We start from the raw sequence: 20,183 nt of genomic DNA on the forward strand, positions 1-20,183 counted from the left end.
TCAGCAATGACTGATTTTACCTTTATAGATGGGTCAACCTTTACCAACGGCTTAATTGCTTCTGCAACTGTCTTGGAATCCAGCTTCAAATGGTCTTGAGAAATAGTAGACCTGGTACAAGGGTGACTTCCATTGTACCTCCTTATCTCCCAACAGTACTTCTTCTGCATTTTGGTAACCCTGATCAACCAGTCACAACCATTGCCATATTATGTACATTTGGCATAGAATGTTGTCGATTCTGACTCATATACCCGATAGTCTACACCTCTCCAGATGGTATAATCTTTCATTGCCTTGATTACTGCCTCCCTTGAACTGAATTCCATCCCCACTGTGAACTCACCATCCGCCACAACAGGAAGCGCTGCATACATACAAAGAAATAAATCATGTATTATGTACTCAGTAATAAATCATTTATTACAACTCAATTAATAAACACACTTTACCATATAAGATCATAATAGTCTTTTTCTTCGCTATTTTATCTACGTAAAGAACAACTAAATATAATCCATAACAAAGAACTATTAATTAATAAAAAAATCAAACCCTATGGTCACAAATGACTATCCACATATCACATATATTACTCATATGACTTATTGATCAGTTACTACAGAGTTTCACATAGCTGTCTAGCTTTACGCACCTGCATTCATATGTTGCGGAAACTTCGGTGCGTGCATAGCCTCCAAATTCAACGATCGCATGAAAGAAGGCTCCTGAAACGAATGCGGGTTTGCCAGTGCATTTGCAACTTCTGCCACATCTGTGTTCATGGCGCCGCCAGTTTCATCTTCGTCTTCACCTAGACCAACAATCTCATAGTTACTTTCAAATTCATCCTCGCTTTCACTATTATAATCTTCCAATTCAATGTTACGGTCCGCTTCAGATTGCTCAAACTCAATATACAACTCGATGTACGACATTCGGTGGCGATTTTCCATATACATTGAAAACATTTCATGCATACTTGCTTCATCCGTCACGTACTTAGTTTGAAATTGAACGAACCCACCAAACACATGTAAAGGATACCTGTACAAAATATACGATACTCTCCTAGATTTTTGAGAATCTATCTTCTCACAAATCACCCCTTTCAATTCCTCAAATGAATTGTGAACGGAATAACAACATCTAATAGATTTTCACACACAAATTAAACTCACTCATATGTTTGCAATAAAATCTGCCCGTAACAATAAATCTTCAACACAACTCTATCATCCATAACAGTATACGTACCTGACTATTCTTAATGTCACTGAAATTTATTCTACAACAATGAAGGAGAAGGAAGAATGAGAGAAGAGGAGGAAGAACAGCTGAGACTGGCAATAAAAAAATGGGGCTTCTGTGATATTTTTACATTTTATGTATGCACTTACAGGCAAATCGGACGGACCGACCGCGTGCTACCAAATCGAATTTTGTGCGCATCACAAATCGTTGGGTCCGACCGGTGCACCCCGGATTAAAAAAAAATTTCGGCAACAGAAATTGGTGGGTCTGATTACTGCACTCTTTGTTTTAGAAAGTTGGACAACCAGAAATCAGTGGATCCGATTTCATGCAAACAAACTTTCTCCCTCACACAAATCGGTGGGTCCAATTTGTGTTCCTTCTTCTATCTGCTCGAAATCGGTGGGTCCAATTTCTTCTCCTCCAAATTCCAAAAAACAACATCGTCATAACAGTGTAATTCACTCCCAATGATCATAACCCAGTATAACTCACACCACTAAATTATATAAAAAAAATCAACCACAAAAACTTTATAAATTGCTAATAAAGTGCTGCTGTCTAAATTGGAATTTGTTTTGTTTTTTTTTTTAGTTTATTTCGGTCATCAAACAAAAAAATCAGAATATACTAAATTTCATAAAATCAATATCAAATAATTTACTGACGTACACATAACAAAAGGAGTGGTGGAGAAATTAATTCAGATATAGGAAAAGGAGATGGGTGTAAAAAGAATGTTGCTAATCAAATGGAAAATTACTTAAAGAACGAAGTATGGAAACTTCAGGTGGGCCCATATCATAAAAAACAGGAGAGTTCTTTGATGCTTGTAATTTTTATGTTTAAATTGTCTAAAGGTAGAGATAGAAAAAATTGGGATTTACTCTTTTATTTTTAAATTTAATGTTTGAAATTTAAGCATCATAAAAAACATCTAAAAAATAATGCATTTATGAGTTGCAAAAAAATTAATTTGAATTGCTCACTCATTTTCATAAATAATTGTTAAAAAATTCAAATTTCGCTTTATATATAGTAATTTATTTAGCCAATAATAAATTTTGAAATAAAACTTAAATCCATGTTAAATTATTTTTTAGCATGTGAAATCAAAGAATATCGTAAATAAAAAAAATATGAGTAGTGTAAGATCATTATTATATAAGAGGGAGATGAAGGAAGAATTAATATTTTAAACTAGGAGGATCAAAAGCTTGGTAGCGAGCATTCTTTTTCTTGGGTCTTCAACTCAAGTAAGGTTTTTTGACAAACCGTTTTTCGTCGCAAGTACAATGTGGAATCACTGTCTTATAGAAAGGTGTTGCACCCCTACAATGATAAGTTGATTGCATTATTGATTCTTCATTGAAAGTTAAATACGAGAAACATACTTTGTGCAAAGAGAATTTTAAATCTAATTAAGATTTGTGACCGCTTGTTAACCAATAAACACAAAAATACTCAAAATGGGAGTGAATTGACTATAAAATACATATATAAATTTTTGTTCAAAAGCAAAGCACTTCTGATTTTTGTGGACTTATTAAATTGAACTAAAGTTTAAATCACATCTTTAATATTTTTATGCAACTTGAATTATATAAATTAAAGAGAAGAGCGAATGGTAACATACTAATATTTTTTTTGTAGTTTAAAGTTGAGTTTAGGAAATAATAATTTTATATTTTATAATTACAAACATTTTTTAATTAAGTTTTAAAGCTCAAAATTTATTTGATGAGTGTTCTATTTGTGGAGACTCATATTAACAGTTGCATAACCCAAAAAAAAAAAAAACCAATTAATTTTTGGACACACATAAAGAGTTATTGCAGTTGCTATATGGACAAGAAAATAAACATTTTTATACATTTTGGTCTAGCATTACCAATTTGGGTATAGCACAAAAACAAAAAGGAAAAGTCAAAAAATAAATGTTTTTATCTTTGGCACCAAAACACTTTTTATCAAATTGTGATGGAGAGAAAACATCAAAACTTAAAAGCCAAAAGAAAATATCAATGGTACTGATTTGATTAATACGAATAAAGATAAACAGCTATTAACAAAATTAAAAAAAAATAAACACAAAGACATAAAAAAACAACACACACTCCACATTCTTTTGTTACTGTAATCTTATATTTCTGTGTTTTCACACCTCCATTACTTCTGCTATAACACTCTAGTGCATGGCGCAGTTGAAATTTGGCATGCAAACAGTGGTACCGATTTCTCTAAAATTTCTCGGTGAAAAAAAATCGGTTTTATATTGTCTCTGGACGTTTTTGTTACCGATTTTTTTTGTTGGTGGAACACTTTTAATATTACTCTTTGTTTGTTGTCTAAATGTAGACCATGACCTTCATTTCTAGTGCAATAAAATAACTTTATCTTTGCCCAAAAAAAAAAAAAAAAAAAAAACAGAGGTTACAATAACCTTACAAGTTACAACTCAATCTTTTCTGAAAATCCTTTATCTAATACACACAAGAGGGCTATGTATCATCTACTATTGTGTTAATCCTTAAATCATTCACTTCATAAAACTCCAACGTATATTAATAAGATGAAGCAGATTTTATTAATAACAAAATCAGATATGGAAAATGATAATGATTTATATTCCCTAATAGTTGTAAAAAAAAAAACATTTCCACGTGTCTAGGGAAACTACAGTTTAATATTAAAATAAGCAAAATTTCCATTTTATAAAGTGTAAGGGGGAAGGGGGGGTTTAAACATGAATATATATTCTTGATTCTTATGAAAAATTAAATCTTCGAAGTGAAAAAATAAGAATTCAATTATTACTATTAAATTTATAATTTTTATAATATGAAAGTTTTGTTATCTTAATTTAAATTTGATTAGAATTTTATTTTATTATTTTATTAATCTTTTTATTTTAGAAAAGTATAGTCTTTTTTAATTATAAAATTGACTCTTTATTATAGTATTTAAAACAAAAAAAAATTTAACAATAGTTATCCAAATCAAAGTTAAACAAGGTATATAAAAAGTAATTTAATATTTATTTTTATAAAATAATTGTTAAAATATTGAAGTTATTATCTGTATATTAACTAGCTACTATTTGACAAAATATCTTAACTTGAAAATGATACTAATTAAGTAATTGATGAATTTAATAAACTAATTTATTTTGTGAGATCAACTTAATTAACACAGTAGTTAACTCATGATTTTATCTGTCATCATCATTCCCGTTATGATTTTATCTAGATAAATGTTAAGATGTCTATATAATTTTGACAAAATGTTGTTAAAGTTAAAGTAACGTTTTTCTTATTATTTAATGATATTTTTTAATTGGATAAATTATATTTTTATTTTTAAATTTTTTAAAAATATTCATAAATTTTATTTTATTTTAATTTTGTCTTAAAAAATTTTTATTTATATTAAATATATCCCAGACAATTAAATTTTTAAAAAAATAGGATTAATTTAATAATAATGTATAATAAATATGTTTGATTTGTTTATATTAAAAATTATTTTTGTGGAATTTTTCTTAAATTGGTCATAAATTTTTTAAAAAATTAATCGTTAAAGATAAATTTTATGTAAATAAAAAATTTTTAGGACAAAATAAAATTTAAAAATATTTTTGAAATTTTTAAAAAATTTAAAAAACAAAAAAAGATTTTATCTTTTTAATTTAAAAAATAAAAACAAAAAATTTTAGCAAAATATAAAAAAAATTATCATTTTAATTTTAATAATACTTAAAAAATATTGCTAAACTTAGCCACCGAAAATACCATAAACTCTGCCTTTTGTCTATCGTGATTCAGTGCATATAGTAGTTAAATATTGTATAAACTTAAACATTATTACCTCCTTATATGTTAAAATCTATTGTATAACTTAATCATGTGTGCAAAGGTTGTAAGACGTGATTAATTTAATTTATATATAGTTCAAGCTTCCATAAAATTAGATCCAATTAATTTATAATTTAAAATCAACAAAACTTTATTTTATTAGGTAGAAAATTCACAACATAAATTAAATAATATTATTGAGTCTTAAGAATATTCTACTATAGACTTCACTGACGAAACATATTTTTTTGAGTTTAAATTTATCATTTTTATTATCTAGTATCATTTTCGAATTAGATTCGTGTCATATAGTAATTAACATATTATATAAACTTATAATACGTCATGACTTATATATATATATATATATATATATATATATATATATATATATATATATATATATATATAGTGTATAACCTAATCATATTTGCAAAGGTTATAATACGTGATTAGTTTACATATGGAAAAAATTTGGTAACAAAAAATTTTCAGTCATAATTAGCTAAAACTTTTTATAATTTATTTTATTTACGTTATTTAATAATAGTTTTATTTTTTATTCCTCTCTTATCATTTCACTTATCATATTCTTATTAACTTCACTCATTAATAGTATTAATTATAATATCATATCCTTTACTATTAGACATTCTTGTAATCAATATTTAATATTTTTTTTTTATAATTTTATTTTTATATTTAAGAATACATTAAATATTAATAATAATAAGAATGGACAGTAATGATAATATATATATTAATTGAGTTAATTACACTTGATTCTTTATTTTTCTTAAGGCATTTAATATCAATCAATGGAGATACGAAAAAATTACTAATTCTTTATTTCTGTTAAGACATTTAATTGTACTTGATTCTTTGTAATATATACATTCTATTAATTTAATTACGATCATTCAAAAATTATGATTCTAATACCATTGCAAACATAATAGTGTATAAATCAAAGAATTTTACAAGGAGTCACGTTTATTATTGCAAATAGTATGACATTTGAATTCGACCTTAATACGGTACCTATGGGCTATGGTAGAAGGTGCTGATGAAGAATTTGAACAATAGACAGACTCACTCGACGAGGTTGTTGTCAGTCAACCAATTTTCGAGAATATGAAAAACCACGCTAACTTTGATAAGGTATGATAATAAACTGATTTAATTTTTTTTGTGCTTTTATGTGCATTTATAATTATATTGTACTAACTAAGTTCATACACATAACATTCATACGTTCATATACATAACATCCATAATTACATACAAATAACATCTAAAATTTAAATTCATATTTATTAGATATTACATCCATACACATCATTTTTTAGTTATTACATAAATAACTATAAAGTTAACACAGGTGTTTTTAAATTTTATCATAATTGAATTTAAAAAATATCAAATTCTTAAATTAATTTATTCAATTGATAAATTTACTCATAACATCCATAAATTCATACACATAACATCTATAATTTCATTTTAATAACATTCATAATTTATACTCATAATATTCATAATTTCATACCTATGATGTCTATAATTAATATTATCAAATTTTAAACTATACGTCTTATTGTATTTTTTAAATTATCTCATATGTGCACTAATAGATCATAATTTTAATTATTTTAATATTTTTATTTAATATTCATATGTATGCTTGTTTATTGATTTTAATATGACGAGTTAGTAATTATTTTTAAAAATTTATTTTTTTTAATTTTTGTTTATATTTTATATTTTATTTTTTATTTTTTAATAGTCTATATGTAAATTATAAGTTGTATAGTAGAAATTATTAAAAATTTTTAATTTAATTTTCCTAATTTTTGCAGAGAATTATTGCATTATAATGAATAATAATGTGATTGAGAGATGTTAGAAATTTGATTTGGGAGAAACTGAAATTAATTTTGAAAAGAATATTAATGACTCCAAACATACAGCAAAATAATAGGTAATAAGGAGAATAAGTGATAAGGAGGTGTATGTCACTTACTTATCAAAAGAATGAGATATTTTATGTAACATTTTTATATTATAATTATTCTTTGGCCACCTAGCATCACCCTTACATATATAGTTCAAGCTTGCATAAAATTGGATTTCATTTTTTTTATAATTTAAAAAAACAAAGATCTATTTTGTTGAGCGAAAAATTCACAACATAGATTAAATAAGGGTAAATATTCTATCCAACCCGTGACCTATTTTTTGAGAGATAAAACGCATATTAATCATTCTAAAACTTCAACCAAGCTCACATTCAACTATAAAATTGTACAAATCAATTCCTGTTCTCGCTTGATAAATGATGGCCCATATGATGTGTTCGATGAGATCTGATGTATTATGTCACAGTGATAGTGGCAGGTGTCAATACTAATTTGTTAAAAGTATTAAAAATTCTTTCGCTAAAAAAAAAATAAAAAACTCTCTTCTTCTTCTCTTCTCCTCTTCTTCCGCCTTTTCTTCCTCCTCTTCTTTTCCTTTCTCTTTAGCCACCATCATCTCCATCACCATCATAAGCAAACTTCACCTTCACAACCATCACCGCAGCACCACCATCGCTGAACCAACTTCTATTTTTTTCTTCCTCTTCATTTCCTCTTCCTCCTTTTCTTTTTTTCTTCCTCCATCGTGTCATATCCAGAGCCACCATCTTCTCCCTCTGTTTCGGTACCAACAGCCACCATCACCGTGGTTTTCTCTTCCTACTCTTTTTCTCCTTCTCGTCATCACCCAACCTCCCTCAATAGCTCACCCCAAATCATTTCAGTGTCACCAAGATCCTCGTCGTCCTCACTGTCCTTTGCGCCGCTACTGCCGTCACTAACAACTCCCCTTTTCCTGAACTGCTTTTGTTCATTAATTTCATCTCTTCCTTCCTCAACAGTAATATATTTTCAGTTTTCACACCTTTAGCCATAAGACAAATTGCCATAACTCTAAATATTTTTCTATTACATCTCTTATCACCACTAATTAGAGAAAATAGAAAGAACGAATCAGAACTGAAAAGAAGAAGACTCAGAAGCATGGGCAAAGCAGCCGAGCAGGACAACCAACAGCGGAAAAAATAGATGGGGATACATATGTGGGCAGAAAAACCAGAGGTAGGGGCAAACTCAAAACCACAGACGCAAGAGGCAAACTAGTTCTCTCTTCTCTGATTTCTCTTGAAGGCTAGTGTGATTGTGTGAGTTTGAGCCAAGAAGGAGTTGAAAAACGGAGAAGGGAAGGGAAAAGGAGAAGAGAAAGGTAGCAGAAGCAAGAGGCAAGGGTAGTTAGGGTTTAAAGTTTTAGCGAGGGATTTTTAGTCCCTTTAACAAATTGGTATTGACACCTGGCACTTCACCGAACACGTCAGATGGGGCACCGTTTATCAACCAAGAATAGAGGTTGATTTGTACAATTTTATTGATGAATGGGATCTGGTTAAGGTTTCGGGATAATTAAGGTGCGCTTTGTCCTTTAATGAAAATGATAAGGGCCGGATAGGGTCTTACCGGTGAAGTTATGAGTCAAATCGGTCAAACTACTGGTTCACTAGTTTATTTGTTCTATCTATAAGTCACTGGTTAAACCGATAAAATCGATAAAACCAATTTTACGTAAATAAAAAATATAAAATAGTCAAACATAAAATTAAAATTTGAAATACATATATTTACTAATATTTTAATATGTAAATATTTAAAATATTTAATATTTATTTTAATAATTATATAAATTCTAATAAATAAATATATAAAAGTATAATAAAACAAAAATATTAATAATAAAAAAATACAGTATTATTATTAAAAGATAAAATTAGTATTTGATATATTTTAAATTTGATTTAATTAAATTATATATAAATCATAATATAATATAAAATTATATATATATATATATATATATATATATATATATATATATATATAACAAAAGAAATTCTTTCTTTAAATTGCACCAGATATTCAATATATAAAGTTATAAATACATTATAAAGCAAGAAAATAATTGATGTCAGAATATCAATACCACAGAGATTCAGACGAGTTTGATCGATTTTCTTTTTTAAACAGTCAGAATATCAAACCAACCAAATAAGAATTTGGTTTATTAATTTTTTAATTGAATCGATTAATTCAGTTTAATTTTTATAAGTATGATTAAAATGTATATTTTATATTAAAATTAATAATAAAGTATTATATTTTTATATTTCAATTGATGTCATTAACGCGCAGTTGACCACGGTTGACCAATCCGATTTAGTTGCAGTTTGCACTAATTTTGACCGGTTCAAACGAGTTTGATCATTTTTTTAAACGGTTAGAATATTAAATCGAACTGGATAAAGATTTGGTTCATCAGTTTTTCGTTTAAACCGACCAGTTCAACTTATTTTTTTATAACTATGATTAAAATATATATTTTATATTAAAATTAATAATAAAATATTATATTTTTATATTTCAATTACCATTTTGTATATTATACAGTGTTATTTTTAGGGTTAAGTACTTTTTTCGTCCCTAAGATCTTGGGTCAAAACCAAAATCGTGCTTGACCTTTTTTTCTTTTTAATATCATTCTCAACATTACAAAACATTATAAAATAGTCATTTCTCTAACTTTTGGACCAAAATACCCTTCACCATTAATTCTACCCTTAAACCTCACTTTTTCTTTTTCTTTCAACAACCACAAACAAAGAGGAGGGAGAGCAAGAAACAAAGAAAAAAAAATAGAGGGGGGGCTGGAGAACTAAGGGGAAAAGAAGAGAAGAAGAGGAAGAAAAAGGCATCGCCCGACTCAATCCCGTTTTGACTCTCCTTCGACGCTGACTCCTTCTCCATCGCGCTTTTTCTCTCGCAGCACCGGCCTGCGTTCTTCCTCCTCACAGCATCGCATCTCTGTTCTGCCTCCTACAGTGTCGCACCTTCATTCTGCCTCCTTGCCGCATCGCACCTCCTTTCTACCTCCTTACCATCAACTTTGTTCTACCTCCTTGTTGTCGTGACATCGTCTGCTTCTCTGTTCTACTTTCTGGAGCTCACCTCGTTCCAGATCTATTCATGTAGCTAGCTCTTCCCCTCTTCAGTGACTAAATTTGTGTCATTAATTATAAAAAAAATTGGTTTATTTTTTAATTTTGACATGAAGTTTTTAATTGTTACAGATGGTTCGATTATTGCTAAATTTTTGTTGCTATTTCATTTACTAATTTGCAATCTTATCATTTTTGTTGTTAATTTTAGATTTGAAATCATAGTTGATGATTATTAAATTATTGTTTTATCTGAAATTTCTTTCGATTTATTTTGTGGTTGTTGCTGTTAGTACACCTGTATTGGAAGTTAGTGGTTTTTTTAAGTATGAAAAAAGGGAGAGGACGGATTGGGAAGGAAAGGATTGGGGATAGTTGGTGGGGTAAAATCATCCAATTTTTTTTTGTGAAAATGACGAGTTTATAATATTTTGTAACGTTGAGCATAATATTAATAAAAACAAAATCAGGAATAATTTTGATTTGATCCGAGACTTTAGAAAAAAAACGTCCCTAAGGTTTGAAACCAAAATCAAAATCATCCCCGACAAAAATAACAAAACGTTACAAAATTGTTCTTTTCTACTTTAATTTTATTTTTTTACCAAATTACCCTTAATAATTAATATAAATAACAAAAATAATATTAAAAAATAAAAACAAAACCATCCCCCTCCCCCCAACTCCCGTATCTCAGCAATCACAGACACTAGCATCGCCAAAATCACTTCAAGCTCTTAATATATCAAAATCTGAGAGAGAACATATCCAAACTAAGATCAATTGCACATATTCCCCACAAGACAAATAAAAAATCTTGAACACTTGGAGGATCCTACAACAATAAACCTACTCAAATTTCCTCCTTCTTCCCATTTTCCAAATTGAATATATCAACGATTCCAACCCTTAATTCTCCGGTAAAATCGACCAATTTAGAGACTGCTGATGATTGGATTTTTGACGGTTTAGAATTTCACAAATGAAATCTCGTTGAAGTATAGTCTCTAAACCAACAATAGTCCTCTCATACAAAAATTTGTTTGTCACAAGTACAAACCCCTAAATTTATAAACCGAAGTATTGAACCTCGGGTCGTTCTCCCTAGGAATTACAATAAAGTGTCTTGTTATTGGTTTGAGTTGTTTTGCGGTTTTGATAAGAGGCGTGAAAGTAAATGGCAATGAAAGTAAACTAACAACTATAAAAGACTCTTAGCAAGGTATGAAAACTAGAAGTCCTATCCTAGTTATCCTTCTCAATTGTGATGAGAATTGTTCATTACTACCACTTAGTTAACCTCTAACCATGAAGGGAAGTCAAGTGGATGAATCAATTTGATTCCTCAAGTACTAATCAACTCCTAAAGGAAAGACTAGCTTTAGAGGCATTCAAATCAATTAGCAACTTCTAATTATCAATCAACAAAGGAATTAGATAACTCAAGAGTCACTAACTACTCTACCTAGGCCAAGAGGAACAAAACCTACACTAAAACCCAACCAAGCATTTCATCAAACACTTGGAAGGCATAAAAGAAAAGCATAGTAAATTGATAACAAGAATAGAATCTAACAACAATTATTGCAAAGAATTAATCAACAACAATCAAGGAAATCACAATTATCATGAATTACCTCAAATTGCATTATTGAAAGAAAACAAAGGGCAACAATCTATCCAAAACAAAATAAAGAATTACAATTATTAAAGCATATAACTAGAAAGAGAGAGAGGAGAAGATTAAGAATTGGTAAATGAAAAGTGAATCAAAGCATGAATTAAACCTAGATCTAAGAAGAGAGATCAACCTAAACCTAATCCTAATTCTAGAGAGAAGTGAGAGCTTCTCTCTCTAAAACTAACTCTAATTATGCTATATACTAAATCCAATGATAATCCTCTTCCTCCTAATAATGTCTTCCCCTTAATCCTTGATCCTTTTTTTCCTTCTAGCAGCATTTGGTGCCAAAATGGGTTCAGAAACCCTCTCAAATCGCCAGGCACGTGTTGCATTAATGAGGTCATGTGCCGTCATCGACGCGTGCGCGCACGGTACGCGTGCGCGTCCCTGGCCTGCTTCGCAATGTGCGCGCGAGCGCCTTGTACGCGTGCGCGTGCATGGCCTAGATCAATTCTTTGGCTTTTTGTGCTTCTCTCCACTTGCATGCTTTCTTCCTTGCTTCCTTTGATCCATGCTTAGCCTATTTCAACCTGAGATTACTAGCAAACACATCAAGGCATCTTATGGAATCAAAGAAGAACTAGAATTCATCAAAATAAGGCTTAAAAAGCATGTTTTTACACTTAAGCACAAATATGGGAGAGATAACAAAACCATGCTAATTCATAGGCTAAATGTAACAAAAGGTTATCAAAACACTCTAAACTCAATACAAAATAAACCGTCAAATTGGGGTTTGTCAACTGCACCGCCCTCAACCACTTGAAATCGTCCACATTCCCCTAATTTCCGGTTTTTGCATCAAGACCAGCACCACGAAACCCATCACGCAGCCCTCAACGTCCTCAATGAAGACTAAACCCATCACGGGCCCAACGTAAACCCTAGAATTCTTCAGCCTGTGAATGAAGAGCGTCCTCACACAACCAATTATCCTAACCTCGCAGGAATTGAGATCAGACACCGTGAATTCTCCAACCTCCGATCCCCTAAAATTACCCACCAAAAGCTCGCTGGATTTGTTCCTGAACCCCGGGGAGTCGCGATTGAGAGGTAGGGGCTATTTGGATTCTTGTGGAGTAACAGTGTTGTTGTTGTTGTTGTTGGTAGTGTCTTTCTTGGTGGTAGCCATGTTCTTGAAGGAGAACTTCTTCTTAGGGAGAAGTTGGAAGATGAGAGTTTCTAAGGTGTGTTTTAAATCGGTGATGGTTTTTAGGAAGGATCGAACATCGTAGGAGGGAAGGAAGTAGGAGTTTTCTGCAATAAGCTTCTCCAAATGGGAGATTGATGTTGAGATTTGTTCGAAATGGGGTTTGAGCTGCGATGGGTCAGAAGAGAAAAGGGAATGGGAGTGAGTGAATTGGGATTCAATGGAGGATTTCAGGTTGGAGAATCGGGTGAGGAAGGATGATGTGGACTCGAAGGCAGGGGATGAAGATGATTCCGATTCGTTGTTATTGTCTGAACGGGATTGGTGGCGTTTGTTGAGCCGTTCCACCATTGACGAGTACTTCTTCTGTAGTGCTGCCTCTGCTTCTTCTTTGCTTTCTTCCATCTATATCGTTTACGGTTATCCCTCTGCACTTCCCGTTACTGAAATCAAATGATACCACATCAATTAAATTTTTATGTAAGGATAAAATTGTCCACAAAATGTTGTTCTTGGACAAAAGGACGATTTTTTAACGTTTTGTAATGTTGAGAATGATTTTAATAAAAAAAAAAGTTGAGGACGATTTTGATTTTGACCCAAAACCTTAAAGACGAAAAGAATACTTAACCCGAAAAAAAGTATTTAACTCTTATTTTTATTTTAAAATAATTTATTTTAGTATAAATGCTATATAATAATTACTAAATTCAATTATTTTTAATAGAAAATTTTATTATTTTGTTATATAAAGTTACAAAATTGCATGCACTAGTAATTATATATCAGATCGTTTCAGTTAAACTAACTATTATTTATTATAAAATCATTCATTTACGGTGACACAGCGATGTGTATCGTGTTCAACTTTTCATAAACACCAAGCAGTAATATATAAGTATAATAGCATATCCATTAACCTTTCGCAAATTGCATGTCTTAATAATTTATAAGTATATATAAGTATAATTAGACAATGTCATTTAAGTGTCTCTTTTTAGTTTTGTTTTTATTAAGTTAATTGTTTATTTTAAATTTTAAATAATTTATTAGTTAGTTTATATTTATTATATTAGTTCAAAAATAAGTTATTAGTAAAAATAATAATGATTATGAAAAAGGAAAATGTGTTCTAATTAAAGAAAAATGTATTTTTGTCTTTTTATTCAAATTTGTAGATATTCAACTAACGTGAGGCGGGTGGTTACTTTTGATTAACTAGCTATTAGACTTACATGCATACATGAGACTAAACATAAAATAATAATGTAATTTTTTAAGTAGTGAACATGTATCCTTGAATGCATTTAATTTGAGTCACAAATTGCTCCCTTTTAAATAATACATTTATGCATGTATATACATAATATATAATAAAAAATAAAAAATTAAATTTTACTCTTTTTTTTAAAGATGTTAAAATAACATTTTTTTTCTTTTATTTGTAAAATATACACTCTCCTCTCTTATAATTTTTAAAAAACCTTTTTTTTAATCTATTTTAAATTTTTTGTGTTAATTAACGTTAATTTTATCAATTTAAAAAAAATAAATTATTTTTTATAAAAACACCTTAGTAAAAATTTTACTTTTTTGTGATTAAATTTAGTTTATCAAAATACCCTTTAACAAATTATTTTTCTAACGATTAAATTGTATTTTTTTCATAATATTTTTTTAAAAAAATTTAATGATTAAATTTTTTTTTCTAAGACATCCTACAATAATTTTTTTAATTATTAAGGAACTTGCTTTGTAAAGATGTGAATGAATGAGATGTTATTTTTTAAATTTGAATTTATCCATCTCGACTTATTTTTAAATTTTGATAAAGTTAATAATTTTTAATAGTTTTATAAAAAAAATTATTTATTAATATTAATTGTTATACATATTAACAGATTTTTTTAATTTAATATTAAAATAATATACATTGATATCAAAAAATTAATAGTAAAATACAAAAATAATTATTAACAAAAACTTTGGTAAAATCACAATTTAATAATTAAAAAATTATTGAAAGGTACTTTAAAAAAAAAGGTATTATTAAAAAATTTTTAAATGAATATTTTGGTAAAAATACAATTTAATCAGTAAAAAAATAATTTATTAAAGGGTATTTTGGTAAATAAATTTAATCACAAAAAAATAAAATTTTTACTAAAAAGTATTTTGTAAAAAATAATTTTTTAAAAAAAATAGATAAAATTAATCTTAGTTAACATAAAAAATTTAAAATGAATTAAAAAAAGAATTTTTAAAAATTATAAAGAAGAGAAATATACATTTTATAAATAAAAGAGAAAAAATTATCATTTTAGCATCTTTTAGAGAATTGAGTAAAATTTTCTCAAAAATAAAACATAGTTACTATCTTATACAAGCAGGCAATTGATGACTCAAATAGTCCAATCTTTTAAGGATTTGAGTTCGGTTTAAAACTATTTAATTAAACTTTACACATATACTAAAAAGAATATGCATTAGAATAATAAAAAAATCAATTAATTTAGAATTCTTTGAGATGTAGTGTAATGAATTTCCACCTATATATATATACAACGTAACTCTCCATGACTCCATCTCCCAAAATTGATACACAAAAACTATTGAGATTATTAAGAATAATTATCAAGTGTTCGATCGATAGATCATCATGACTAACAAGTTAATAACCAAGACAAATCTTTTTTCAATTTTCCTTCTGGTTTCAGGTTGATATATCTCTATTATTCCTAAACCTATCAATATTATTCTACATCAAGATTATTAAATGTGTTCTTTAACTCTTTGCATGCAGCTATCTCGATAACACTTCATCAAGTGGCTGAAGGCGTAACGATTTGTAGAGATCAATGGGAGGTTACTACTAACTGCGACGATTTTAACATTTGTCGCAATAAATGTTTGAAACTTCATCCGGGGCCCATGACATGGCCACGTTGCTTAGATTTCTTAGAAACTTTCTATTGTATCTGTGAATTCTCTTGCTGATTATTTAGTACATTTTAACATGGGTTTTGCCTACAATAATTTTACATGTTGCTATTACAAAATGATAATGGAGAGAAAAAGAGATTTAAATAGTTCTCATTTCATTTCTGGTTGTATTGCTGATATTGTATCGAATGAATAGACAAATGTCTATTGAAAGTCAATATTAATATTAGCCAATATTTTAAATTTTTTTGTATTAATATTAGCCAATATTTTAGATTTTTTATAGTATTAGAATTTAAAAATTAAGTTTAAAATTTAGAATTTAAATTTTAGTATTTAGAGTTGATTAAGTATTGATCAACAATAATAAATTTTGTTTATTATGCAACACTACTCTTATTTAATATAACTCGCATTTCTTTTCATATCTAAAGCTTGTCCAATGCAACAGATATGTTCAAGAAGGTGAAAATCAAAGTGTTGAAGAGAAAGAATAAGATAGTAGAAGAAATGCAAACTAACTAATGAACGTTCTATTTCTCAATCTTCTCTCATTTTTTCTTATTCTTCTTCTTTTGTTAACCCTGCCTTTTTCATATGCCCAAAGGCTATAGAGACTTGTTACAACTCAAGAATTAGAATGCCCACTAAAATTACTTTTAGCTATAGGGTTACTTTGTAATAATTTCTGACTGCAGAATATAGAGTTTTAATTTTTTTTTTTGTTACTTGAACCAATACAATATGCATCTATATATGGTAGATTTTATACTTGTGAATCAATACAATTTATATATATATATATATATTCAAAAATCAATTTAATTTGCATTTACATTTACCATAATTTGTACTTATATTCAAAAATCAATTTAATTTGCATTTACATTTACCATAATTTGTACTTACTAATCAATATAATTTAAACATATTTTATTTTCATGCGCCTTGTTATAATTCCACCTTGATGTGTAGTGAGAAATCGAAAATCATACTAAGTGCTAGGAAGGAAGAGTGATGGAGAACAGGATTTTGCGAGAAATTGATGAAAAGTAATTAGTAATGGAGAACGGAATTTAGATTGAAAAGTTGAGAAGAGAAGGATAAAGTGAAGAGCATTGTGCGTGGTTATTGGAGAAGAGAATATGATTAACCAATTAGGAGGTTTAGAGCTAACTAGTTAAAAAATAGGAGGTCTGTTATAAAAAAGAAAAAACAAACTGTCTACCATCCTAATTTTTAAAATTTCAAAACAAAAAATACAACGGATAAGTTTGAGTTAGCTTATCTTATAGTTGGCTACTTAGACTTTTGTCGTTAGCTAAATATAATTAAAAATTATTGCGAGGAGCTAAAAGAACAATGAGAACTGGAGAAAGAGATCCAAAAGTCCGGAAATTAATTTTGTTATGGAGAGAATGATAGTGATAACTTTGAATATGGATACATGGTGAGCTTTTTATCAATGTAGACCTGGGTTATTTAGAGATTTACAAAATGCAGGTAACGTTTTGCAGTGGCAATAAAAAAAATATGCGAACCTGCAAAACACAGGCTGTGATTGGACTGGGCAACGAAACCATGGTGCGAAACGTGACCTGCATGTTGAGAGGGGCAGTGTTTGACCAGCATAGGACTAAGCAAAACGCAGGTTGCGTTTGTCAGCCCTGCACAGCCAAACGTTGGTTGCGTTTTGCAGCGTTCCTAGCTGCATACGCGCCACGTGTTGAAAAAGGCTGTTGCGGGGGTGTTTAAAATGCAAAACGCAGAGGGGAGAGTTACTGAAGAGTAAGTGTTATGTGAGAGAGTTACTGAAGAGTGAAGAGTATTGTTGTGTGAGGAAGGTCGTGGGAGGAAGAAGAAGAGTGAAAAGTGGAGCTTCATTTGGTTATTACATAAAAAATGCTTCAAGATTTTACTAGACTTGAAGATCACATTATTGAGTAGTTGGATCATCCTCAATGACCACTACAAGAAAAATGCGCATTTGTAACAAAAAATATTGTTACAAAACGTCAAAATTTTGAAACAAAAGTTTTTTGTAACAAAAAAAGGGTTCATTGCAGTAAGTCCCGTTACAAAAAAATTTTGTAACGAAAGATGGAACTGTTACAATTCAATACCATATTTTGTAACAATTTTTTCTGATACAAAAAATCAGAAGCCGTTATAAAAGTGGTAACAAATTTTGATCTTGAAGGTATTTTTCGTGACAGTCAATTTTTTTCCTATCAAAAAATTTTGTTACAAAATGTAACATAATTTTGTAACATTTTTTTTCTTTAGTTACGAAAGCAAATTAATTATTTTGTAACAACTTTTTTTATTACAAATTACATGCATAGTTTACTAAATTATTTTTTTAATTAACTAATATATTAACTATTTTACTAAGAAAGTCTACATTTATATAATATGTAAACACATACATAATTCAAACATGCCTTATTTTATCTAACATTGTTTTAAAACAAAATAACATTAGTGAGTACATTGATTAGTTCTACAAGTTATATGTCTTGCACAAGTTCAACCAAAAGTTAAAAGTTCTAACATAGATTAGTGTCTCTATGAATCAAAATATTCTTGAGCCCTCAAGGTAGCATGTGGTCACCATTTCAGCACTCCTGTAAATAAAAAAACCGAAACAAAAAGTTAGGTGTATAGTCAAAAGTTTCTTAAGTTCAAAAAGTTTCTAAATTTTCAAAATAAGTAAGTTTGTATTCACTTCTCAACAATTCAAAATGCCAAAACAAGTGATACACATGTATGTGTAGAGCACATAATCAAGTAAATATCAATCACAAGTAAGTGGCATAAATTAAAACAATTTGGTGTTGACTAAGTTAGAAACATAAAGAAACATGTAAGCCAAAGAACATTCAAACACCAAATTCCAATGAAGCATAAAAGTCACAAGGTTGAGACAAGACTTGAAAAATTCATGCCCTATGTGACTTAAGGTAAGTTAGGCATGAATAAAATAAATCAAATTAGCCACATTGGTAGAAAGAAATCTTAAACCTTGTGAGAGCATGCAAAAGAGCCTTTTTTTTAAAAGAATTTCACATTCGTATTCAATTTGAAAATTCACTTGAACTATTCAATGCATAGGAGTAATTTAGTATGAAAAAAAGGGGCAAAGAATGTTAAAGGCATGACCACAACTTGCAAAGAAATATCTTGAGGCAATCAGAAATCATGTAGTAAATAAGTGTCTATTTTGACATAGAAATTCGTCAAATAGAACTTGTTTGCTCAAACAACACAATGCAGTTTAATTGATCAACCAAATAGGACAACAACCAAATAGTGAATAACAAAACCCGAAGCTTCCAGCTTCTAACAACCAAAACAGTGAAGCACTTAGCCGGATAATCAATCAATTGAGTTTAGCAATAGTTGAAAACCAAAAGTAATTAAATACCAACTCAATCAATTAATTGAATCAAAGATGAATATTGAAAATAGATTAAGATAAATTCCGGCAGCATTTCAGCAGTAAATTTACCTATTTCACAATTTCAATCAATTAAAACATAAATAATGAATTCTTTGATAGTTAAAAACACAAAAAATCATAATGAATTCATAAGAAGCAAGTAAATAAGCAAATTCCAGCAAGAAAACATGAGGATACAATTAAAACCAATCTAACCAGCAAGAAGCAGAGCAGCACTCAACAGAACAGCAATCAATGACCCATCATACAGCACCCAAAATAGTAAAATAAACGAAAGTAATGGATTCAGGCAGCATTCTATTCATTGAAGTCAATAACCATTACACTTGCAAGCAGTAGGGGCACAACAGTTTATCCATTAATTCAACAGAAAATCAATCAAGCCAAACTAAATGATTTCAGCAACAGATTTATCAATAAAACCAATCTCAGTTCAGCAACTATCATCTATTCCAACATAAACAACAATAACTCAGCAGCATTTTCTTTCTCATTGAATTTAAGAATCATTTAACAAGCAAGCAATGAGGGAGAAAAATCAGCAGCAACCAACAGCAAGTATAGAGCAGCAATAACAACTTAATATGAGAAATTATTCAACAATAAATGCACACACAATGCAATCACTATAAACACAAGTAACTATTCGAAAAGTATTTATGTCATTTCCAACAACATATTACACCAATTGAAACTATGATAACATTAAATGAATTCAAGGACTGAAGCCATAAACAATTAACTTTAGAATCAGAAGTTCAGATCTTAAC

General features: G+C 29.0%; 1 protein-coding gene and 1 long non-coding RNA gene across 2 annotated transcripts; one reads left to right on the top strand and one right to left on the bottom strand.

Annotated features, from left to right (window-relative positions):
- Nucleotides 1-12,917: 12,917 nt before the first annotated feature.
- LOC112708999 (tubulin-folding cofactor C-like) lies at nucleotides 12,918-13,412 on the bottom strand. Its single transcript, XM_025760910.1, has one exon. It carries the CDS (start codon nucleotides 13,410-13,412, stop codon nucleotides 12,918-12,920), a length of 495 nt encoding a protein of 164 aa, XP_025616695.1.
- A 2,194-nt stretch (nucleotides 13,413-15,606) lies between these two features.
- LOC112712940 (uncharacterized) lies at nucleotides 15,607-16,193 on the top strand. Its single transcript, XR_003157985.2, has 2 exons — nucleotides 15,607-15,724; nucleotides 15,811-16,193. It is a non-coding gene; the product is annotated as an uncharacterized lncRNA (long non-coding RNA).
- Nucleotides 16,194-20,183: the final 3,990 nt, after the last annotated feature.

Source organism: Arachis hypogaea, chromosome 9 (genome assembly GCF_003086295.3).
Source record: "Arachis hypogaea cultivar Tifrunner chromosome 9, arahy.Tifrunner.gnm2.J5K5, whole genome shotgun sequence".
Lineage (NCBI taxonomy): Eukaryota > Viridiplantae > Streptophyta > Magnoliopsida > Fabales > Fabaceae > Arachis > Arachis hypogaea.

Coding starts and splice junctions, on each gene's coding strand:
- LOC112708999 (XM_025760910.1), bottom strand. CDS start 13,412: ATGGAAGAAAGCAAAGAAGAAGCAGAGGCAGCACTACAGAAGAAGTAC.